The sequence below is a fragment of the Eptesicus fuscus genome, chromosome 9 (assembly GCF_027574615.1).
Source record: "Eptesicus fuscus isolate TK198812 chromosome 9, DD_ASM_mEF_20220401, whole genome shotgun sequence".
In the NCBI taxonomy this organism is placed as follows: Eukaryota; Metazoa; Chordata; class Mammalia; order Chiroptera; family Vespertilionidae; genus Eptesicus; species Eptesicus fuscus.
The window spans coordinates 27,256,053-27,281,379 of NC_072481.1; the positions used below are offsets into that span (position 1 = coordinate 27,256,053).

General features: G+C 39.6%; 1 protein-coding gene across 3 annotated transcripts in view; it reads left to right on the top strand.

Moving 5' to 3' along the window:
- Nucleotides 1-7,117: 7,117 nt before the first annotated feature.
- EIF2B3 (eukaryotic translation initiation factor 2B subunit gamma) overlaps nucleotides 7,118-25,327 on the top strand; it is an 83,658-nt gene continuing 65,448 nt past the window's right edge. For 2 of the 3 annotated variants that reach the window (XM_054720735.1, XM_054720737.1), the window contains exons 1-3: nucleotides 7,123-7,524; nucleotides 11,216-11,372; nucleotides 16,643-16,788. In XM_054720735.1, coding sequence (XP_054576710.1) covers nucleotides 11,225-11,372; nucleotides 16,643-16,788 — 294 coding nt within the window. In that variant the 5' untranslated portion in view covers nucleotides 7,123-7,524; nucleotides 11,216-11,224. Of the gene's footprint in view, nucleotides 7,525-11,215; nucleotides 11,373-16,642; nucleotides 16,789-25,327 lie in introns of all 3 variants that reach the window. The other variant, XM_054720736.1, reaches the window with a different exon arrangement.

Here is a 25,327-nt window from a genome sequence, read left to right on the forward strand (position 1 = left end):
ATGAAGCTAGAAATTGGATGATGTTCTGCCAGCTCCACAGCCTGCTGATGTGGTAACTAAGGTGCCTTAACTTCTATATTAACCCCTTCGTTGTGTCAGATGTCATCATTGTTTTTCCAGTCTGTACTTTGCCATTTAATTTCATAAATATTCTTTCCTAATGTACAAAATTTTAAATTTTTATGAATTCGGAATCTTTATGGAAGAAACCATTTATTGGGTATATATACCAGGGGAGACAATATAGTAAACTAGTTAAGAGCACATTCTCTAGAGTCAGCTTGCCTGCATTCATATCCTAGCTTTTCCACATCCTCGCTGTTAACCAGTGTCCTCAGCTTCCTTTTTTTTTTAAGTACTTATCCTTTTACCATTGATTTGAAATGCTACCTTTTCACATACTTATCATTTTATGGTAAACTTTTATATATAAGAAATCCTCATTTTGCATAATACAAAACTGTTCAAATGACCCTGCAAGTTGAAGCCAAGCAAAGAAATCTTTTTTTTTAAATATATTTTATTGATTTTTTACAGAGAGGAAGAGAGAGGGATAGAGAGCTAGAAACATCGATGAGAGAGAAACATCAACCAGCTGCCTCTTGCACACCTCCCACTGGGGATGTGCCCGCAACCAATGTACACGCCCTTGACCGGAATCAAACCTGGGACCTTTCAGTCTGCAGACCGACGCTCTATCCACTGAGCCAAACCGGTTTCGGCCAAGCAAAGAAATCTTAATAACCAATGGGAGAAATTACCATTGTTCTGTGACCTTTAAAATTTTTTGTCAAACATTAAAAACATTCTTGTTGTCAATTATAAATGTATAGGGAAATGGAAAAAATAGTAAAACTAATATTTATTTAGTATATTGTAATATTTATTTAGTATATTGTAATTAGAAAAATTGAGAATTAAAATTTTTTTTCTTTGTAAAATCTTTCCAAGGATAGTTTGAACAGTGCTGGCCTCTTTTTTCTTGTCTTATAATATGAAGCAAGCATCTTCACTCTGCCTTGATGAATTGTCATGCTCCTTTTTAAGTTTGGATCAGCTCCCAACATTTTATTCTTTGGACTTTAAACCTCATGAAATATCTCTGAGAATTCCTTTAATGTGAAGTTTTTTGTTGGTGTCACTTCCTCTGGGACATTTTCATCCTTTTTGTGTAGTAACTAATCAACAAACTGAAAGAAATGACATGATTCACTGCTCATGATATACATCCAAAAACGTTGATTGACATTTTTTACAGTAGTCTCATTGCTTTAAGGGAGGAGAGAATTTTTGGAGGGCCACCATTTTTACTGATGTCAGCTGTTCTTTTTATATTTGCTTCTAAATTTATTTGATAGAAAGTTGTAGCCCTAGCTGGTTTGGCTCAGTGGATAGAGCATCAGCCTGCAGACTGAAGGGTCCCGGGTTCGATTCTGGTCAAGGACACATGCCCAGGTTTTGGGCTCAATCCCTGGTGGGGAGTGTGCAGGAGGCAGCCAATCAATGATACTCCATAATCATTGACGTTTCTTTCTCTTTCTTTTTCTCTCTCTCTCTCCCTCCCTCCCTCCCTCCCTCTCTCTTTCTCTCTCTCTGTCTCCCTTCCTCTTTGAAATCAATAAAAATACTTTTTTAGCCCTAGCTGGTTTGGCTCAGTGGATAAGAGCGTTGGCCTGCGGACTGAAGGGTCCCAGGTTCGATTCCGGTCAAGGACACATGCCTAGGTTGCGGGCTCAATCCCCAGTGGGGGACGTGCAGGAGGCAGCCGATCAATTATTCTCTCTCATCATTGATGTTTCTACCTCTCTATCCCTCTCCCTTCCTCTCTAAAATCAATAAAAATATATTAAAAATATATTTTTTTAAAAAGGAAATTCTGTGTACTTGAAAGGAAATATTAAAGTCTTAATTAATGAAGGTTCTTTCCAAGCTCTCTATATAAACACTAGCATCATTTGCTAACATCATGAATCTATTAGGCAACTGCTGGGCCTGTGTACAAAAATAAAACATAAATATTTTTATGCCTGCAGTTGGTTGCCAAAGTAGAGTTTCTCTTTCCCCTCTAAAAATAATAATTCCCTGCCCCATTGACAAGTCCACAGCCAAATGGAGTGGATGAATATTGTGACATGGCCAGCAAATTCCCAAAGAGAGATCTCTTGCAGATAGACTGTGGGAAGAGTATTTCTGAGCCAAGGCCCAACTTTTGAAAGGTTTCTTTTGTCTCCCATTGTTCAAAAAGACCTTTAGAGATTGACCTTAAACTATCCCCCCACAACATACAAACACATACACACAAATGCCTGTAGCAGAAGAAATGTGAGCGGGAAACAAACAGGGAACAGCCTGTGTTCAATAAGCATTTATCAAGTCCTTCCCATGTGACTAATAAATAAAAATAAACAATAAGCATGAGGTTAGGCATGAGAGATAATATAGATTGACATTATAAGAAGGAATGTTCAGGAGAAGAGATGTCAGTGACCCCAGCCCTCAGCCTTGTCTTCCCAACACCAAATGGAAAGTCAGGAAAACATAAAAAATTTTTTAATTCATTCACTATTATTTACTTAGCATATCCCAGGTCCTGTGATAGGAAATGTCCTGTTCTGGAAAGAGAAGCAAATAAGATATAGCCTCAAAGGGTTTCCAGTGTGATAGAGAAGACATGAAAAAGGGGATGACAGTCCTTTATGGTGAGTGCCATAAAGTAAGCACTAGAAACAGAGGGAGCCGGAAAGAAGGAATCCATAGGCAGCAGCTCTTTTTTTTTTTTTTTTAATACATATTTCTTTATTTAAGAGAGGAAGGGAGAGGGAGAGAGAGATAGAAATATCAATGATGAGAGAGAATCATTGATTGGCCGCCCTCTGCATGCCCCCTACTGGGGATCGAGCCCGCAACCCAGGCATGTGCCCTTGACCGGAATCGAACCCAGGACCCCTCAGTCCGCAGGCCTACACTCTATCCACTGAGCCAAACCAGCCAGGCAGCAGCAGCTCTTAAAGTACACTCTGTGGACCTCTGGGAGTCAGTCCCCACGACACTTTCAGGGCATCTGTCAGGTCAAAACTATTTTCTTAATAATACTAAAACACTGTCTGCCTCTTTTATTATATTGATATTTACACTGATGGTGCAAAAGCAATAATGTAAAACTGCTGATGCTTTACATGGATCAAAGCAGTGATACCATGCTGTGTTCATAGTTACTGCCACACACTTGCAATAAAAATAATAAAGCAAAGTAAGTTTCACTTAAGAATGTCTTTGATGACGCAATAAAATAATTTTATTAAATCTTGCTCATTGGGTACATTTCTTTTTAATATTCTGTGATGAAATAGGAAATGTACATGTAATACATGTGCATCCTAAAGAAGTAGGATGATTGTCTCCAGAAAGAGCACTTGCCTGAATGTTTGATTTGTGAACTACTGCTTTTTTTTATAGAACACTATATTTACTTGAAAGAACAATTGACAATCTATGGCCAACAAATTGTCAAAATGGAGTAAGCCAGCCATTTCAAGGAAAACCACTAACAGTATTTTTGCCAATGATAATAGTTGAGCTTTCAAAAGAAAATCAGAAGTTTGGAAAAGTTGTATCTGTCATTATCAGCTTGTCAGCTTTCCAATATTTAAGGACTTTTCTGATGAAATTAGTGGTGACAGCAACAAATGTTATTTTAAAAATATTGTATGGGGGACAGAGGGCTGTGGGGGTCAATTGGGGGAAAAGGACATATAATACTTTCAACAATGAAGAATTATTTTAAAAATAAATAAATAAAAATATTGTATAAAAAAGGGGCAAGAGAAATAAAGGAAAAATAAACAAATGGGACTACATCAAACTAAAAAGCTTCTGCACAGCAAAAGAAACCAGCATCAAAATGAAAAGGGAACCACTGTATGGGAGGACATATTTGCTAATGATACATCTGAAAGGAGTTAACTTCCAAATATATAAAATACTCATACAACTCAACAGAACGAAGACAAGCCAATTAAAAAATGGGCAGTCCGGCCGATGTGTTCAGTTGGTTGTTGGTTGAGCATCGTCCCATGCACTAGGAGGTTGCTGGTTCGATTCCCAGTCAGGGCACGTGCCCAGGTTGCAGGCTTGATTTCCAGTAGGGGCTGTGCTGGAGGCAGCCAATCAACGTTTCTCTGTCATTGATGTTTCTATCTCTCCTCCCTCCCTCTCTGAAATCAATAAAAACCTATTTTTTTAAAACATGGACTTGAATAGACACTTCCCCAAAGAGGACATACAAATAGCCAAGAGACTTGTGAAAAAATGTTCATCACTAATCATCAGAGAGATGCAAATTAAAACGACAATAAGGTATCACCTCATACCTGCCAGAACAAGTGCTGGCAAGGTGGTGGAGAAAAAAGAACCCTAGAACACTGCTGGTGGGAATGAAGACTGGTGCAGCCACTATGAAAACAGTATGGCGTTTTCGCAAAAAAAAAAAAAAAAATTGAACTGCCATTTGACCCAGTCATCCCTCTTATAGGAATAAAACCTAAGAATCCCAAAACACTAACCAGAAAGCATATATGCACCCCTATGTTATTTATAATAGCTAAGATCTAGAAACAGCCCAAATGCCCATCAGTAGATGACTTGATAAAAAAAGCTGTGGTACATTTACACAGTGGAATACTATGCTGCTGTGAAAAAGAAGGATATCTTACCCTTTAAGACAGCATGGAGGGGCCTGGAGAGTATTATGCTAAGTGAAATGAGCCAGTCAGAGAAAGATAAGTATCACAGGATTTCACTCAAATGTTCATTGATATAATGATTCTACATTGCAACTAATCTTTACAAACTATCACTGAGTTTTGGTGTAGTATCAAAGACGAATACCTACAACTATTTGACAAAGCTATTAAAATATCTCTCTTCCAATTACCTATCTATGTGAGGTCAGTTTTTCATCATATAATTCACCCAAAACAATGTATCACAGCTGATGGGAAAATCCAACTGTTTTCTACCTAGCCAAACATTAAAGAGATCTGTAAAGGCAAAACCATGACATTCTTCTCAATAAAATGTTTATTTTGAAAACATAGTTATGTGTTTTCATAAAAATGTTATTTATGTTACCATGTAGTAGTTTTATTATTTTTATTTTTTAATGAATAATGTTTTTCTAATTTCTCAGTTTAAATTGTTAATATGGTAAATGTCAATAAATATAATTCATATAAACAAAAGTTCTTTGGAGGCCTCAATAATTTTTAAGAGTGTAAAGGGTCCAGAGACCAAAAAGTTTAAAAACCACTGCCCTGACAGAATAATTTAAAGTGAGTTTAAATGAAGCAATCCCTCAACTACTTTCCCTCAACTAGTTCCCTGAAAACTTTTGCTAGTTCAAACATGAGCCTTTTAAATGAATGCTAGTTATGGAGTTGAATGCTGTCCTTGTTTATAACTAGATCTTACTTTAAATTATGCTATAATTCTGAAGGCTTTTGTTTGCTGAGCTTATATAAAAGAGAGAGAGAGAATCTTGCTGCAGAAGGAAAAAGTAGTTAAATTTCGGGCCTTTTGTAGTCAAATCAATCACTCCATGGCTCGCCTTTACCAATACACTCAGAGTTATAGTTGAGTTAAAATAGATAAGTATGCAATAACTGATCGCCAGCAGCATAAAGTGAAGGAGAGGCAGTGCTGGAATAAGGCTGGTTTTATGGATATGGCCTCAGATCTTTTTAGTAGGATTGCAGCTGAGCTTCTACTCTCTGGGGACAATTACAAGTCCTGTTTTCTCACTGACTGCTGTATCCCCAGCAGCTAGCATCTAAGACTGCTTGGCATATATTAGGCACTCAATAGATACTGTTAAATGAAGTCAAACTCCTTTTTTTAAAAAAAAATTACAGAAATTAGACTGCCTCCTAACTGGCAGAGAGCTAAAGCAACTCAACGTTTAAGAGATAGATATATCTGGGCCAGTGTGGTTCCGTGGTTGAGCTTCTACCTATAAACCAGGATGTCGTGGTTGAATTCCTGGGCTTGATCCCTGGAAGGGGGTGTGGGGGGTCAGTGCAGGAGGCTGTCTATCAGGAAGCTTCCACAATATTGGGAAATTGCAGGAATGTGTGGGAAAGAGAGAATGACCATTGTTCTTGTAATCTACTGCAACTTAACAAACCACCCCTAAACTTACTGCTTAAAACAATTATTTTATCATCTCTCACAATTGTTGGAGTTGTCTAGACTCAGGTGTTTGCGGTCTCTCATGCAGTTGCAGCCTCTTAAGAGGTCTCCCTGCTTCCAGAGTGATCCTTCCAAAACCTGCCATATTATGTCCCTTTTATTTAATTCAAGGTCCTCACAATGGCCTGTAAGACCCACAGGATCTGAATTCTCCGCCTTTTCCCCTATTGCCTCTCCGACCTCCGGTGCCATCATTCACTCTCCCCCAGCTTACCTCCCTTCAGTCATATTGGCTTCTTTTGGTGTTCTTCGAACATGCAATCTCTCTTCAGGGCCTTTGTACTTGCTGGCCAGTCTTCCTGGAAGGCTCTTATCTAAGATCTCCACTTGACTCACTCTCCTCAAGCTGTTCAGTGTCACTGACTCAGTGAGGTCTGCATTGACGGATCTCCTCCTACCCCCCCCCCCCCCCCACTCTTTTGATGGCTGAATGTGGATGTTTTCCGTGCGATAACACTGTAGTCTGGTTCAGAAAGTCGACGTGAGTCGCCACGTTGGACCTCATGGATATAGAAAGCCCTGGCCTGCAAAGGCATTTGGTGATTTCTCCACAGGCCCGTCCAAAACTGCGGTTCCCAAATGAGCTCTCTCTTCACGGAGTGGTATAGTCGGAACCAGGTTCTAGGAGGAGAACTCCCTGAAGGAAGACCGTGGTCTTTTCCGATCTGGGTTCCAGGAGCCCAGCACAGGGAGGGACACTCAATGGTGTTGGAGACTTGTGAATGAAGAGCAAGGGCGGCCCCGCCTCCCTTCCCCCTGGAGGTGCGCGCGCTTCAGGTCCTCAATCTACCGCTCGGCACTCGTCCCGTCTTGTCTCGTCCCGTCCCATCGATCAGCTCGGCCATCGCGCGCCTGCGCCTTTGGCTGTCAATCGGAGGCGGCGTGCGGAGTGCCGGGAGCGGCGGCGCGCCGGGAGCTGAGGTAAATCTGTGGCGTTTGCGCTGCCAGGCCGCCCTGGAGCTGCCTGGCGGGGGCGTGGAGCACTGTGGCGGCCACCTAGCCCCGCTTCATCTGAGGGACGCGGCTCCTCGAGCCTCGCCTAGGAGGGCCTAAGCGGGTACACGGGGGTGCAGAGTCCTGGAGTCGCCAGCTCGAGTCCCTGCGCGACCCGGCCGGGAAGCCAAGTGTCCAAACCAGAAGAGAACGTGGGGAGAACCCGAGCCAACCACCTAGCGCCGCAGGTGGAGAAACTGGGTTTCAGGATCTGCTGAAGTTACAGCGAGTGAGCCCCACACGCAGGACCGGACGCCCTTAGCGCAGTGCCTGAACTCCTCCCACGTGAGCCCTGCATTCATCATTCTGCCTATTTGTAGTTGTTTAGGTGCAAAATGGCATACAATAAGTTCCGCGTGAGAGATCTATTTTGACAGTGTTTCATCTTACCCAGTTGCAAAGGGATTAGGCCATGGGTGCTGTGAGGGAAGCGTGTCTGAGATGCCCTGGCCGCCGTCTCTCGAACTTGAGCGGCCACCGAGAGACCCGTCGCCTTGATTCCCATCCCACTGGGTCGTGGCCGTGACTTTGAGGCATTTGACAGTCCGCCTGGTGTCGTGGATAGTCATGTCCATGGTTATCACCCAGAGCCTCACCGAGAGCGAGGAGCCCCAGGTCCCGGGGGCGTGGGTTCGACGGGCTGTCCCTCTGCTCAGGCTTGACTCCTGCTCGGGGTGGTGACGTTCACAGACGCTCCTTCCCCAAACACCGAGTGCCTGGCGTCTGCGGGGAATCGTGTGAGGTCCCGGGAACACAGTGATGGCAAACACAGTCCCTGCCTTCAGGGGCCTCACGGGAAATAGCCATTTAAACCCCTGGCCATTAAAGCCTGTAAAGGCGGAGATGGTCTGGACACGGTAGAGAGCAGCACCGAAGGGGAAAAGAGTCACTTCTACCAGGAGGGTGGGAAGGATTAGGAATGACTTTTTAGGCCAGATGATTCTTATAACCGAGTCTTAAAGGTTTAATAGGTGGCCGAAACCGGTTTGGCTCAGTGGATAGAGCGTCAGCCTGCGGACTGAAGGGTCTCGGGTTCGATTCCAGTCAAGGGCGTGTACCTTGGTTGCGGGCACATCCCCAGTAGGGGGTGTGCAAGAGGCAGCTGATTGTTTCTCTCTCATCGATGTTTCTAACTCTCTATCCCTCTCTCTTCCTCTCTGTAAAAAATCAATAAAATATATTTTTTAAAAAAAGTTTAATAGGTGACTACTCGGCCCAGGAGAAAGGCACCTAGGAAACAAGAATACAGAGACCAGAATTATACAACAGCATCAGTCAGTTGGCAGCCTCTAATAATATCTAACTTTTATAGTGCTTGCTCTGGGGTTGGTATTGTTTTGTGTGCTTTACAGAGCTTAACTCATTTACGCTTCACAACAACTCTGTAAAGTAGAAACTATCATTATCCTCCCTTAGAAAATGAAGGAAACTGAGGCATAGGAAAGTAGGTAGCTGGCCCTGGCTGACGCGGCCAATGCGTGGTTGAGCTGGAATTCACACCCAGTCCGTCTGGCTCAAGAGTCTGGGGACTTCAGCACCAGGCTCCTTTCTGGGAACTGAGGACACTAAGAGCTGTAAATGTCAGGCCCCTGGTCACATCACCTGTAAATGGCAGAACCAGAACTCAGACTCAGGTCTTTTGACTCCGGAAGGACCAGTGCTCTGTTCTTTTTTTTTTTTTTTTATTGTCTAAAGTTTTACATAAGTTTCCTTTTTCCCCAATTGACAGCCTCCCGCCCCCAGCCATTCCCACCCCGGGCAAGCCCCCATCGCCCCAGTGTCTGTGTCCATTGGTTATGCTAATAGGCATGCATACCAGTGATCTCTTCATAATAATGTCAGATGTGATGGGAGTTATACAGTGCCAAATTGAAGTTAAATTCTAATCTGAGTCCATGCTTGCTGCAATCGAAATTACCATATCTTTAAGTGTGGGTATTGTTCAAGAGCCTTCATTTTGAGTGTAACTACTGCAGTTTAGATATTAATGTGAGGAGCCCAGGACTGATCATAATTATGGTAAAGGTGCAACATTATTTGCCAATTTTATGTTAAATAAATTTCTTTTTCTGAACATTGCATTTCACACTTGTATTAAAAAGGTTGCATTATTTGTTGTAAGTAAAAAGTCAAAGAATAGTTTTATTTTTATTTTTTTTAATCCTCATCCGAGGATATGTTTAAAGAGAGGAAGGGAGAGAGAGAGAGAAACATCTATGTGAGAAACATTGATTGGTTGCCTCCCAGACGTGCTCCGACCTGGGAACGAACCCACAACCTAGGTATGTGCCCTGACTGGAATTGAACTCACAACCTTTTGGTGTACAGGACGATGCTCCAACCAACTGAGCTACCTGACCGGGGCAAAGAGTGCTTTTATTTTTAGTCAATTTGGATTTATGACCTTTTACTCTGCCTCTTTTCTGTGGTAGCTGCTGTAAAGATATTCTTTTGAAGGTCAAATAGGATCCTTAAATTTGGATTCCTAAAAAGGAATTCATTTGGATTGTTTCTGCAATTGAGCTTTTCAAATCTAGATCCAGATACAAGCCTACATTTGTGTTTAATATAGTTGGGGGTAATGAGAAGATAGGAGCAGTTGGCTGAATTATTGGAGGAATCTTAAGTCATTTCATACTTTTCAGAGACCTAATATCCTTGTAGTGTGCAGTTAATTTTAGCCAGAATTATAGAAAGTTTCAAGGAATAGGAACTGAATCAGAAGCCCACTTGGTAAACTATTACTCCTTCAAGAGTCAGCTCAAGTATTACTTTCTATAAAACCTTCCCTGTCTTTTCTAAGAAAACTTAGGTATTACCTTCACTATTTGCCCACTTCATCTTGGATATATCTCTGCAATGGCACTAATGATAGCATATTATAATTTACTGAATTTGTCTTCTCTACTTAATTGTGAGCAATACAAGGGCAAGGGCCAGATTTTTAAAATTTATATTCCATCTCCAGCCTATCTTCCCAGGCTGGAGTATATACAGGATGGGGCAAAAGTAGGTTTACAATTGTAATTACTGTAAGTGAAACACACAGATTATTCTTCTATTATTGTTTATTTAACTAGAGGCCAGGTGCATGAAATTCATGCATTGGGGTGGGGGGAGTTGTGCCCTCAGCCCTGCCTGTGCCCTCTCACAACCCGGGACCCCTCTCTCCTTACCGCCCACCTGCTCGCTGCTCCTTACCACTCGGCTTGCTGCTCCTTAGTGCTGCCGTAGAGGCAGGAGAGGCTCCCACTACCACCACTGCACTCGCCAGCCATGAGCCCGGCTTCTGGCTGAGCAGTGCTCCCCCTGTGGGAGTGCACTGACCACCAGATGGCAGCTCATAGTGACCAGTTGTTCTGGTCGTTCCACCATAATGGTTGCTTAGGCTTTTATTGTATAGATTATTATATTACTAGAGGCCCAGTACACGAATTCGTGCACCAGTGGGGTCCCTCGGCCAGGCCTGTGGGATTGGGCTGAAACTGGCTCTCTGACATCCCCCGAGGGGTCCTGGATTGCGAGGGGGCGCAGGCCAGGCCGAGGGACCCCACCAGCAAGCTAACCTACCCCAGCAGCAAGCTAATCTACCGGTCTGAGCGTCTGCCCCTGGTGGTCAGTGCACATCATAGCAAGCGATTGAGCTGCCTTAGCATATCATTAGCATATTACGCTTTGATTGGTTGAACGACCGATGGGTCGATGGGACACTTAGCATATTAGGCTTTTATGATATAGGATTTGTCATACGAACAATTGTAAACCTACATTTGCCCCACCCTGTATTGGTAAGAGAATATGATAAAGGTTATGTTTACTGCAGCTAAGGAACCTTTCTTACCTGGTTATTGGAGTTGGGAGTGATGCATTTGACATAGTGGGTATCAATAGCCTAGATAGAAATAGCATTATTAGTGTGTATGCTTCAATTTTTGTTACTTTTTTCCCTGTTAATTGTTTTTCTCTGTGATTGCAGTTGGTAAAAATGGAATTTCAAGCAGTAGTAATGGCAGTTGGAGGGGGATCTCGGATGACAGACCTGACTTCCAGCATTCCTAAACCTCTTCTTCCAGTTGGGAACAAACCTTTAATTTGGTACCCATTGAACCTGCTTGAGCGTGTTGGATTTGAAGGTGAGCTATGGTAATGAGATGTACTTATAAAACTTTTAGGGTGTTTGATCCCAATGGTTTGTCATTTTTATGAGGATGAGAGAGGAGAGGATGAATGAGAGAAGACTAGGACTCTGTTGACTGGAGACTGGCCTCTTTAAATTAGGAACATAGGAGCACTCTACTGCTGTGTGAAAAAAGGTTGAGAAGATAGCACTAAGTGTTCCTGTTTTAGAGCTGGTTTTCACAATAATCTAAAATAAACTCGGTAAGGATATCAGAAAGAAATAGTGGGGATTCACACACCTCATATTCAATACTTACTGTGAATCTATATGTGCCAAGTTATATAGTAAGCACTGGGGTACAGAATTGAAAAGATAACTCAGGCCCTAGCTGGTTTAGCTCAGTGGATAGAGTGTCAGCCTGTGGACCTAAGGCAACCGGGTTCAATTCCAGTCAAGGTCATGTACCTCGATTTCAGGGTCCTCTCTGGTCCAGGCCCTGGTTAAGGCGTATGCAGGAGGCAACTAATCTATGTGTTTCTCTCACGTCAATATTTCTCTCTGTCTTTCCCTCTCTCTTTTTCACTCTCTAAAAATCAATGGAAAAATATCCTTGGGTGAGGATTAAAAAAAAAACAAGAAAAGATAACTCAGGTCCTGATCTCTATTAGACCTTAAAGTCTAACAGAGAGATACACATATAAATAGATTATCACTGTGTAGTATGGTGAATGTTACAATAGAGGTACATTATAAGTGCTTGGGTATACAGAGGAAGTTGCTGTTTATACTTGAGGGATTCAGGGAACACTTCACAGAGTAGCTGACCCTTGAGTTAATTCTTGAAATATGGATTATTAGATTGACAAGCGAGGTGAGAGTATTCCATGCAGAAATGATAAGATGAGATACAGACTCATGATCAGCACAGAATGTTCTGGCAACTGCTATTCATTCTATGTGGCTATAATATAAAGTATAAGGAGGAAGATTAGATGTAATGAGAGAGGTAAGCAGGGGTCATGCTATAAAGCACATTGTCTTCCATGCTGAGTAATTTAGATTTTTTTTTCCTGAAAGCAGTGGGAAAACAGTGAAAGGTTTAAACAAAAGTATAATGTGGTTAGATTGGTATTTTAGTTATTCTATGTCAAGCATGTCCTTTGCATCTTTAGATAAACTTTAGAATTAGCTTATCAATATCTACAAAAAGGGTTGGTGGGATTTTGATTATGATTGAATTGAATCTATAGACCAATAGGAAGAAAATTCACATCATAATAATACTGAGTCTTCTGATCCATGAACATGGTATATCTCTCTATTTATTTATATCTTCTGTAATTTCTCTCAGTAATTTTATAGTTTCCCGTGTGTAGGACTTAAACATATTTTGTTAAATTTATCTCTAAGTAGTTTATATTTTTGATGCTATTGTAAATGGTAATTGTTATATAATATCCTAATTTCCAGTTGTTAGTTTCTAATACATAAAAATACAAGTTGTTTTTTTAATATATTTTTTTTATTAATTTCAGAGAGGAGGGGAGAGGGAGAGAGAGATAGAAACATCAATGATGAGAGAGAATCACCGATCGGCTGCCTCCTTAATCCACTGGGGATTAAGCCCTCTACCCGGGCATGTGCCCTTGATTAGAATCGAACCTGGGACCCTTCCGTCTCCAGGCCGATGCTCTATCCACTGAGCCAAACCAGCTAGGGCAAAAAAATACAGTTTTTTATACTAACCTTTTATCCTGCAACTTTGCTTAATACATTTGTTAATTCTGATAGCTTTTTTGTAGATACTTTAGGATTTTCTATAATTTGACCTAATTGACATTTGTAGAACATTTCACCCAATAAAGCAGAATATACATTCTTTTCAAGTACTTTTACCAAGATAGACTGTATTTTTGGAAATAAAACAGGTCTCAATAAATGTATAATGATTAGAATCATACAAACTATATTCTCTGACCATGGTAGAGTTAAATTAGACATCAATAACAGAAAGATATCAAGAGAATCCTAATAATTTGGAGATTAAGTCACATACTTCTACATAATCTATATGTTTAAGAAGAAATCACAAGGGAAATTAGAAAATATTTTGTATTTACTGAAAATGAAATACACTGTATTAAAATTTGATATAGCTAAAGTTCTGTTTATAGGAAAATTTATGGCATTAAGCACTATAGTAGAAAAGAAGAAATGTCTCACATTATCATCAAAGTTCAGAAACTAGAAAAAGAAGAGCAAATGAAACCTAAATAAGTAGAAAGGAGATTTTTGAAAAGGTAAGAGTAGCCCTGGCCATTGTGGCTCAGTTGGTAGGGCAACTTCCTGTGCACTGAAAGGTTGCTGGCTCCATGCCCCAGTTGTGGGCTTGATCCCCATTAGGGGTCGTGCAGGAGACAGTTGATTGATGTTTCACTCTCACATCAATGTTTCTCTCTTCCTCTCTCTCTAAAAATCAGTTTAAAATCTTTAGCCCGGCCGGCTTGGCTCAGTGGTTGTGTCAACCTATGAACCAGGAGATCTCGGTTTGATTCCCGGTTGGGCCACATGCAGGCTGGATCCCCAGTGTGGGGCATGCAGGAGGTGGATCAATGATTTTTTTCTCATCATTGATGTTTCTGTCTCCCTTTCCCTCTCCCTTCCTCTCCGAAATCAATAAAAATATATCTTTTGAAAAAAGAATATTAAATGATCAATTTTTAAAAAGATAAGAGCAGAAATAAATGAAATAGAAAACAAAAGCATTAGAGAAAAATCAATAAAATTGTTAAGTTTTTAGTTAGATTGATCTGGAAAAAAGAACAATTACTAATAACAGTAATGAGAGAGGAGACATAACTACAGATCCTATAGACATTAAAAAGATAAGGGAATATTATGAACAACTTTATGGTAATAAATTTGATAACTTAGATTTACAGTTTTTAAAAATTGCTTTGGAAGCTATATGAGGAATGGATTTGAAGGAGTCAAGACTATAAACAGGGGGATGAGTTAAATTGATAGGAAAGTCCACACCAGCAATGGAGAGGGCTGAACTAAAGAAGTAGCACTAAGGATGGAGAAGAGGGAACATTTGAGAAAGTTGATGATTAAGAGGAGGGGAAGTAGGAAATAAAGGGAAGAGTTCCCTCTACTTTTTGCTTGTGTGACTAGGTGATAGCATTAACTAGGAAAGGGAATAAGAGACAAGGAACAGGTTTGAATGAGGTTAATGAGTTTAGCTTTGACCACAGTGAGTTTGAGGTACCCTATATGTAGTTAGATATAGCATATTCAAGGACTGGATAGAGGTGGTGTTAGATCCTAGGGCCCAGTCTTGTGATCCATTGATCATTCCACTATGAGAACTGCCTTCCTGAAACAAACCCATAACATTTCTATGAAGTAGTCTATGTGACATTGATGTTAAGAGATATGTTTTAGAAGAGATTTTGTTTTTAGAGCTCAGTTGCACAGGTGAAGGACACACCTTAACATACTTTAAAATCTCATAATTTCTGTTAATTACTTTTTTAGGATTCATCATCTGTAACTTTTTTTTCTTTTTACTTTTGCTATAGATATAGTTAGTTATGCTTAGGGGTGGCCTTTTGTGGTATATTTAATACCCCCTACATAAAATATTCCTTCTCACTAAGGAATTGGAGAGTGCCTACTAAACCTAGGATTCTGGAGTTTAATAACCAAGTCATGATTTTAGAGAAGGTAACATAGCCCTTAGCTTTTGTCTCTCTCCATACAGAAAAGTCTTGGTCCAATTATTAGACTGACTTTTTCAGTTAAGTTACTTCTTTCACTCTATCCACTCTACTTAAAATGTCCTCTCCGTCACTTTGAAATCCTGACTAGCATCAATCACCTTGTCTTCTAATCTTCCATCACACTTGAGTTTTCTATCTTAGTACTTCTCAATGCCTGTTTCATGCTGTAGTTAATGGACTGGGGGACTGATCTCTCTGAGAGCAGGTACTATATCTAATTGATTTTTGTAACGTCAGCATTTTACATACAATATGTACTAAAGAAATTTTTGTAATATTGCATAATTGTACCCCTGAAACCTGTATAATTTTATTAACCAGTGTCACCCCAATAATTTCAATAAAAAATTTTTTAATTAAAAGAAATTTTTGTTGTAAATTCATTGTGTCCTCAAAGGCCATCCCTTCCATGATACTTTCCTTAACCATTTCCATGTATAATTTCTTCATGTTAGGTTTCTTAAAAATAAGAACCATGTTGAGCCCTAACCGGTTTGGCTCAGTGGATAGAGTGTCAGCCTGGGGACTGAAGGGTCCCAGGTTCGATTCCGGTCAAGGGCGTGTACCTTGGTTGCGGTGTTTCTAACTCTCTATCCCTCTCCCTTCCTCTCTGTAAAAAATCAATAAAATATTTTTTTTTTAAAAAAAAAAAAACCATGTTGAGTTCATTTCTGAATTCTCAGTGCCTATTCATTCTTTACATATTAAATGTATTTGTATTTATTAGATGAATAAGTAAGTTAGTGACTAAAAGAAAGCAGAGTAGGGAGAGGAAGAAAGTAGAAAAAAAGGAAGAAGGAAAGTTAAATGATTTGAAAAAGAAAGAAAGAAGAAAAGGAAAGGAAATAGAAAAGAATGCTTACAGTGAAAGGGAGAGATAATTGTGACCTGGAACACTATAATGGACAAGTGGAAATTTTTCCACTATAGAGTTGCTAAAATTCAATCTTCAGACATCAACATATGTTACGTTACAGTGGATTTACATTATCCTACTAAAGATCCATGACAAAACCCCAAGTTTTCTAGCATTGGTTGATAGTTACATGGATAAAGTAAAGACATCTGTTACGTGAAAATTGCCTCTAACTAGGGTTCATTGTGGCTACCTCATAGGAAGTGGTGATAGCTCTTTCTTTGTAGTGAATGAAGATTTAAAATGGGATCCCATTTGTATGCTCTGCTGGCTTCTTTCCATCGAGAAGTATCATGTAATATATTAAAGTGAGGGCTCTAGTTAGACAGACCTGAGTTTTATCTTGAATCAATTGCTTACTAGTCGTGTGACCCGGAACAAAGTCAAACAACATTAACAATTTTCTCATTTATAAAATGAGATTGTTATTAAGAATTGAGAGAACGCATGTAAAATACATTGAAAAGGCTCAACAATATTAACTGTTAGAAACAGACCAAATCTAATTGAAATAGACAAATCATTATCTAAATGAATGAGAGTTTTTGTATTTTTCATTCTTCTTTTTCTTTTGTGCTATAGAAGTCATTGTCATTACAACCAGGGATGTCCAAAAGGCTTTATCTGCAGAATTCAAGATGAAAATGAAGCTAGATATTGTGTGTATTCCTGATGAGGCTGACAAGGGAACTGCAGATTCTCTGCGCCACATATATGCAAAACTTAAGGTGAAAAACTATTTCTTGATTTTTATTGTTTATAAAACGTAAATGTTATCTTACGTTTTTCCAGTGCTTTATAGTTTACAATGCTTTTTAAAATATACATTATTTCATCACATACTTTGTTGTGCATGTACTCTTCAACTCTTTTTAGTTTAATTACTAAGTAAATATTTAGACATTTGGTCACAGTCCCTGGTTTCCAATATTTTAAAGTAATAGTACATCTTTAGCCCTAACTGGTTTAGCTCAGTGGATAGAGCGTCAGCCTGAGGACTGAAGGGTCCCAGGTTCAATTCCGGTCAAGGGCATGTACCTTGGGTGCGGGCACATCCCCAGTAGGGAGTGTGCAGGAGGCAGCTGACCGATGTTTCTCTCTCATTGATGTTTCTAACTCTCTATCCCTCTCCCTTCCTCTCTGTAAAAAAATCAATAAAATATATATATTTTTAAAAATAGTACAACTTTATAAATATATATATATATATATCCTTCAAGTTTACTTTAAAACATTCTATTTATATGAAATTAATGAATAAGCAAAATTATTAGATTGACTAACTGGAAAGAAGTACAAAGGAACTTTAAAAAATTGCAGATCCCGCCCTGGCTGGTTTGGCTCAGTGGATAGAGTGTCGGCCTGCGCACCGAGGGGCCCAGGTTCCATTCTGGTCAAGGGCACATGCCTGGGTTGTGGGCTCGATCCCCAGTAGGGGGTGTGCAAGAGGCAGCCAATCAATGATTCCCTTTCATCATTGATGTTTTTATCTCTCTCTACCTCTCTCTTCCTCTTTGAAATCAATAAAAATATATTAATAAATAAATAAATAAATAAATAAATAAATAAATAATTGCAGATCCCCTCACATGATAATATTTAAACTTTTAGTCTCCTTTGTTAAGAAACTAACAAGGGCCCTAGTTGATTTGGCTCAGGGGATAGAGCATCGGCCAGTGGACTAAAGAGTCCCAAGTTTGATTCTGGTCAAGGGCACATGCCCAGGTTGTGGGCTTGATCCCCAGTAGGGGGCGTGCAGGAGGCAGCCATTCAATGATTCTCTCTTATCATTGATGTTTCTACATCTCTCTCCCCTCTCCCTTCCTCTCTGAAATTAATAAAAATATATTTTTAAAAAATTAACAAGGGCATATGGATATGAGTACACAGTCTCCCAGTGGCTAGTGGCGCACAAACTGAAAAAAACCCATCATAAATTATTCTAAAATTGATGTCGTTTTGAAAAAGTCCAGTCTGTGTGATGACGTTGCCATCTTGTTTGAATTGGGGGGCAGACTTTCTCCTGCTATTTCTGGTGACTGCAAACAGATATATTAATATGTTCAACCTACCTATGCATTGAAGAACAAAAAATTTATGCAGAAATATACATGGCCTTCCCTCCCCTTTTTGGGGGGATAATTTACACACAGTAAAATACACACAGATATTAATGGGTTCAATGAATTTTGAAAAATATATACATCCAATTTACCATTACCCAAATCTAGAACATTTCCATCACCTCTGAAATTTCCTTTGTGTTTCTTATTAGTCAGTACCCCACCTATAGAGTCAACTGCTATTCTGATTTCTATCAGCATATATTAATTTTGCTTGTTCATGAACTAGATATAAATAGAATCATACAATATTCTAGTTTATTTTGTTCAACATAATATTTTTCAGAAACATCAACAATGAGAGAGAATCATTGATCGGCTGCCTCCTCATGCCCCACATTGGGGATTGAGCCCATAATTCAGGCATGTGCCCCGACCAGGAATGGAACCCTGACCTCCTGGTCCCATAGGTCGATGCTCTACCATTGAGTCACACTGGCCAGTCTGATTATATCTTTTTCTTTTCTTTTTTATTAATTATTTCATTTCAGAGAGGAAAGGAGAGAATGAGAGGGATAGAGATAGAAACATCAGTGATGAGAGAGAATTATTGACCTCCTACACACACCCCCACTGGGGATCTAGCCTGCAACCCGGGCATGTGCCCCCGACTGAAACCGAACCCGCGACCATTCAGTCCACAGGCAGATGCTCTATCCACTGAGCTAAACTGGCCAGAGCGATTATATCTTTTTAGTCTCTTTTACTCTAGAACAGTCTCCCCTCCAACCACTTTTTTTCCTTATGCCACTTACTTTTCAAAGAAACAGGTTATTTGTCCTGTAGAACATCCCACATCTTCGGTATGTCCAATTGCTTTCTACTGATGTCAGTTAACTTTTTTCTTTTTCCCAAATTAGATTCAGTTTCAACTTTTTTGGCAATAATATTTCATATGTGTAATCTCTATTGTATTGTATCCAGATCTGAAATCAGACATTTCTTTAAAAAGCCCAGTTTTCTATGTACAGTTTTTTATATGTCAATCATACTTCAATAAAGTAGTTTAACAAAGGGCTTATTTTTTCCTTTGAGACAGCCCTCTTGTGAGCCATCCATTCTCTCTTCAGGTTGCTCTCTAGGCTGTTGCAGAGCTGTCATCCTGGGGCTTCTCTTTACCATCGTTCTGGGAATTCCCTTCTCCCTCCTGTTTTGGATACCAGGTTCCTAGAGCCCATGTTTTTCTCTTTCTTGGTTTACTTCCTCATTTCAAAGGAACCCAAACTTTATTGGCTTCTCAAAGAAAGAGCACAGAAGGTAAATATTTTGAGAACTTGCATGATTGAGAATGTTTTATTCCATCCTTTTCTTGAATAACAACTTACCTTTGTATAGAATTCTAGGTTAGAAATAATGTTCTCTCAGAATTTTGTGTCCCAAGCCCAGAGACAGACAAACCTCCTAGATGACTCCCTGTGCTGTAGGTAGATTATTTTTCTCTGAAGTTTACCCTTTCACTGAGGTCCCCTTTATGTAAGGTTTCATTTCAAATTTCCTGCTTCATTTCAGCTTCAAGCCACATATTTTGGCCCAATGAAGCCTTTAAAAACCTCAGTTAAGCCCAGCCGGCATGGCTCAATGGTTGAGCATCGACATATGAACCAGGCGGTCATAGTTAAATTCCGGGACAGGGTATATGCCCAGGTTGCAGGCTCAATCTCCAGTGTGGGACGTGCAGGAGGCAGCTAATCAATGATTCTCTCTCATCATTGAAGTTTCTATCTCTCTCTCCCTCTCCTTCTTCTCTGAAATCAATAAAAATAAAACCAAACCAAAAAAACCTCAGTTAGGGTAGCCAAGGTTTCAACTAAGTGTTCATTTCCTTCTTCAGTTTTGGCACTTGGTATTTTCCTTTTCTTTCTTATAAGTTTGAATATATTTGCAGTAATGTCTTATGTCTTATCCAGAGTTTTTAGGTGTTCATAACAGAATTTTTGGGTTCTTAGTTCACCAGTTTTCCAACACCATAGGGGCCTACATGCTAGATACTTAATGTACATTATTTCATTTAATCCTCCAACTACACTCAGGTAGATACTATCTTTATCCGCATTTTACAGATGAGAAGGATAGGGCTCAGAGAGCTTGAGTAACTTGCCTAAAGTTTAGGTGGAAAGAAAGACTATGCATTAGATGCCAAAGTCTCAGTAAATGCATTGAGTAATCAATGGATTAGTAGAATAATGTCGGCAGGTACAGCCAGATGGCACATGTTTCAGGGGACATTGAATTTTTATCTGAGGTTAGGGGCATGCATGGTAAAGTTAGAAGAGTCCTGTGTGCCCTCTAGAGGAGTATCAGGAAACACCGTTTAGACTGCTTCATAAATGTCACTTTCTGAGTCTTAAAAGAAAGAATTGGAATTTGTGATGGTGGAGCGAAATGTAGGAATAGTTATTCATAGTGTGAAGGAAATAGAATAGCTCCAGGAAAAAACATAAAAATGATGGTAGGTCCTGTACTTTAACAGCTTTACTACAAAGCTGAGATACGAAGGAATATTTTCAGCTCCAGATTGTGTCATCTGAAGGCTTCAGTCAGTGTAAGCATATAACTTTAAATAGGTCTATATTTCTTCGAGATATATTGAAAAATAAAACATATCAATTAAATAACTTTACTGGTAGTCTTTTCTTTTTGAGTGACAGCCTGATTTATACTGCTTTGCAGTAATAGCTTATTATTCACACAAGATCTCTATCTATAGCCTGTTGAGCACTTCTGAAGATACTTAAATTTTCAAGAGCTTCATAAATTAGTACATTTGAGAAATTAGTGAATGTACTTCAGAACATTAATTTCTGTTCTTAGATACTACCCTAAAGTAGGGAGTTAAGTTGTTAGCTGATTATGAGGATGTAAATTTTATTTTCCTTGGAGTTACCTGGAATATTTGCTCCGAAGATCGCAAAGAAGATTTTTCATATTTACTATGTGTGTATGGCTTTGTAGATTATTTTTATCCCGACAGCAACCTTAAAAGGTAGATGGTATTATTTTATTTTGCAGTTGAGAAACCTGACATTCATAGAGTTTAAATAACCTGCCCCAAATCTCATACCTGGTTAGGTGTTGAGTCGGAGCTAGAATCCAGTCCTGAGTTATGAGATGCATTTGTGCATCTCAAATGCCCATGGGTTTTTCACTCTATCATGTTGCCTCTAAAAGACAAGCATCAGTAGTCCTTATAATCCAGTAGAGGCCCAGTGCACAAAATTCGTGCACGGGTAGGGTCCCTAGCGGCTGCCGGCCAGGGCCTGCCTTAATTCCACGCCGCCCCCTGGTGGTCAGCGCACATCATAGCAAGCAATCAAACTCCTGGTCAGTTGAACTCCTGAGGGGACACTTTGCATATTAGGTTTTTATGTATATAGATTTTTTACTTTAAGAACAGGTGTAGTTGGTCTAATATTTCAAAATTACTTTTTTCTTCTCTTTGTGAGTCTGTGGGGTTCATGTTTATGCATATTTTTTGTGTACATTAAACAGTTGTATGTATACAGGGTGGGTCAAAGTAGGTTTATAGTTGTGAGTATGTGAAACTGTTTATTCTTGATTATTATTATTTATTCTATTATTTTCCATATGAACAACTATAAACCTACTTTTGCCCCACTCTATATATAGAACTCTTTTTTTAAAATATATTTTATTGATTTTTTACAGAGAGGAAGGGAGAGGGAGAGAGAGTCAGAAACATCGATGAGAGAGAAACAGCAATCAGCTGCCTCCTGCACACACCCCCCACTGGGAATGTGCCCACAACCAAGGTACATGCCCCTGACCAGAATCGAACCTGGGACCCTTGAGTCCGCAGGCCAACGCTCCATCCACTGAGCCAAACCAGTTAGGGCAGAACTCTTTTAACATATGCAATTCTTAGTACCTATAGAACTCTTAATTAAATATTTTTGGGGAAATGTATAAAATATTTTAAAATTAGCAAATCTAACAAGACTCAGGGAACTATGCAGTATTCTTGTCTTACAAGTGGACAGCTGTTGGTTGTTGATATCTTTCTCTAAGTGGAGGTAGATCCATTGTTGTAGGAAGACAGCTAGAGCCATATGAGCAAGAAGCTTGGCTCTTCTTGAGTAAGAGGAAAGGGATGCAGTCTGTGACCGGCACAAAGCAATGCTGGCTGACTCCTTGCACATTGAACCTGACACATCCACATTACATGCTCCTCTGATTGGCTGAGGTAATCAGCCATTTGTGCTTTAGAAACAATGTGATTATTCTTTAGATAAATGTTTTGAGAATAGGTTAGTGAGGTATATTAAGAGGCCTCAGCAGACTAAATCTATAATCTATTCTGTGGTCTATATTTAAAGCACTTATCTTATATTGCAGGTCTCATGGCTTCTCTTAATTTAGAGATTGTGAAGCTAATAATTTTTTATTTAATCTAGACAAAAATCTTTCTTTAGCCTCAGGAAAGCCTCATTTATCCTTTGCCTCAGTTTCACAACCAAGAAAATAGGGATAATGATATCAACACATTAGTTAGAGGTTTAGTTATTTAAATCCTTTGATGTAGGAAAAGAACTATTGTTATCTGTCTTATGAAACAGCTAACATGCTACAACAGAGAGCAAACTATGCCGATGAAATCCCCATCCCAAAGACAGCATGTTAGAAAGATTGAGCATACGTGCTATTTTTAGATGTTCAAAAAGCTAAGTGCAAGTTCTTTTCAGTTGAGTGTTTGATGTCTTTATCAAATTACAAATCTCTCCTTCTTTCCTGGAACCTTTCATTTTGCCCAGAGACTTGTTTTTGGCAGATTTCTATCTGCTTGAAAAGGAGTGCAATTTGGTCAAGTGAAGATCTGAGAACTTGGTCCCAACTTGCTTGAAGACTTTTTTAAGTGGCAACTTTTTTCTTATGACTGCTTTGGTGGGCTGTGGTTGCCTAGGAGGGCCTCCGTATATCCCCTATGACACTTACTTTGAGCCTGCTGGTGGCATAGTGAAAAGCCCAGCAGTTATAGCAGAAACAAGTTAACAAGATGAATGAGGGAATTTTTTAAACTTTCCCCCCCGAAATCTCAATGGAGCTTTTCTATTGACTGTACTAACCAAGTATATGTATGCACAAGCTTGAAGTGTTTTCATCTTAACCTCTCACAGACTGCAACTTGTTGGAACTCTGGTCTTTGGGATAGTATTTCTGCAGCTCTATACTGCATTTGGTAGCCAGAAAACTTGTAAGCTCTGGGTGAGCCTGATTATTTTGAGTCACTTTCCTTTGTCTATAGGAACACTTTTATGGTATGAAAGGATACAGGGTAGGACAGAGATGTGATAGCTAGGTAGAAAACGCAGGCTGCCATCACAAACTCTATCTTTGAGTGACAAGCAGCCCACATGACTTAGATTTTTGGAAACTCTTGGTTGGGCCCCTATCCTGCTCTGAATAATAAGGTAACACTACAGCCTGACGAGTGGAATGGACCAAACAATTTGTGGGAAGTCAGTCAGCATTCTGTCATTGTAACCAGAGAGTTCATTTGAAGTTGCCTGTAGCTACCCAATGTTTTTTCAGCTCTTAACTTGGGTATCATCTGCTCCAAAAAGTTTTCTCTGACTTTCTAAGATTAGATTAGGTACCATTTTTTGTACTTGTACAGAGGATTAAAATTATTTGTTATATCATCATCTCCCTGCACAAGACTGTGGGAAAATAAATATATTAAATCATCCCCAACCTTTTCACTAGTTGTCTAATCTCCTCTTGAGATATTTAGACTCATCAGCTATTCTATCAATTATATCTTCCTAAAGAAGTTCTGACATAATTCTACCTATAGTTATTGCCTTCCATGCCTGGTCCACAGCTGTCATTATGTCATCTCCCTTCACCATCATGAGGATTCATTTTGCCTCTTTTCTTCACTTTCATGTCCTGTTTCCTAGAAGCCACATTTTTCTTTTTCTTAGCTTCTGCCCTTGTTTTTACGGGAAACATACTAGAGCTTCCTGACAAAAGTGTTTGAGACATTGCATGCCTGGAAATATCTACTCTCAACTCATACTTGATGCATAATTTGACTAGACACAGAATTCTCAGTTGGAAAGCTGGTAGGTATCCAACAATTTTGAAAGCGTTGCTCCATTGTCTTTAACTTCAAGTGTTGTTGAGAAGTCCTAAACTTTTGTGATTACTAATCTTTTGTTTGTAACCAACTTTTTTCTTGGAAATTTGTAGCATCTTTCTCTTTCAGAAAAATTTCAAGTTTTCTGAAATTTCATGATGAGGTGCTTTCATATGATTCTGTTTTATCCATGTGAGCCCTCCACTCAGTGAACCCTTTCAGTTTGGATATTTGTGTCCTTCAGTTCAGAGAAATCATTTTGCTGATGATTCTTCTTATCTGTGTTTTTTGTGTGTTTTTTCTGAAAACTTATTCTGATAATGGATTTCTTAGACTGGTCCTCTAATTTTCTTATCTTTCCTCTCATATTTTCTTTTCTCTATCTTTTTGCTCAAGTTTTACATATGGATGGGGCATGTTGACTGTGAGCTTCACTGTAGGGTAATATGGTGATGTGGTTAGGCTCTTTTGGTGGGGGGAGGAGGGGAATCTCTTATATCTGCATCTTTAGGTTTTTTTCTCTCTCAGATTATTCAGATTCCCCAGAGAAAATATTAAATTCTCCTTTCTGAAAGGTAAGGACCGGCTGCTGGCATTCTAGGAAATGTGTGGGGATCAGGGTATCTCAGATTCCTGTAGAAGTTCTTCCTTTTCAGTAAGGTGCATCCCCTCTCCCTACTCCCAACTGTGATTATTCTTCCCTAATTCAGATATCCTCTATTTTTTTCTCTTCAGACTACTGCAGAGGGTGGGACCTGTGCAATAGTTGTGTTGCATAGGTGGAACAGAGGGATCTTTTAACCAGCCTTCTTTATTTTAACTGCTCCCTCCCCAGTCTTATGTCATAAATGACTTCAGAGATAGTGCATCCCTCTTATCTTATAGACTAGAGGCCTGAAGCATGAAATTCATGCACTGGGAGGTGGGGACCCTCAGCCCGGCCTGCACCATCTCATAGTCCAGGACCCCTTGCTCCTAACCACCTGCCTGCTCGCTGCTCTTTACCACTTGGCTCACTGCTCCTTAGTTCTGCCTCGGAGGTGGGAG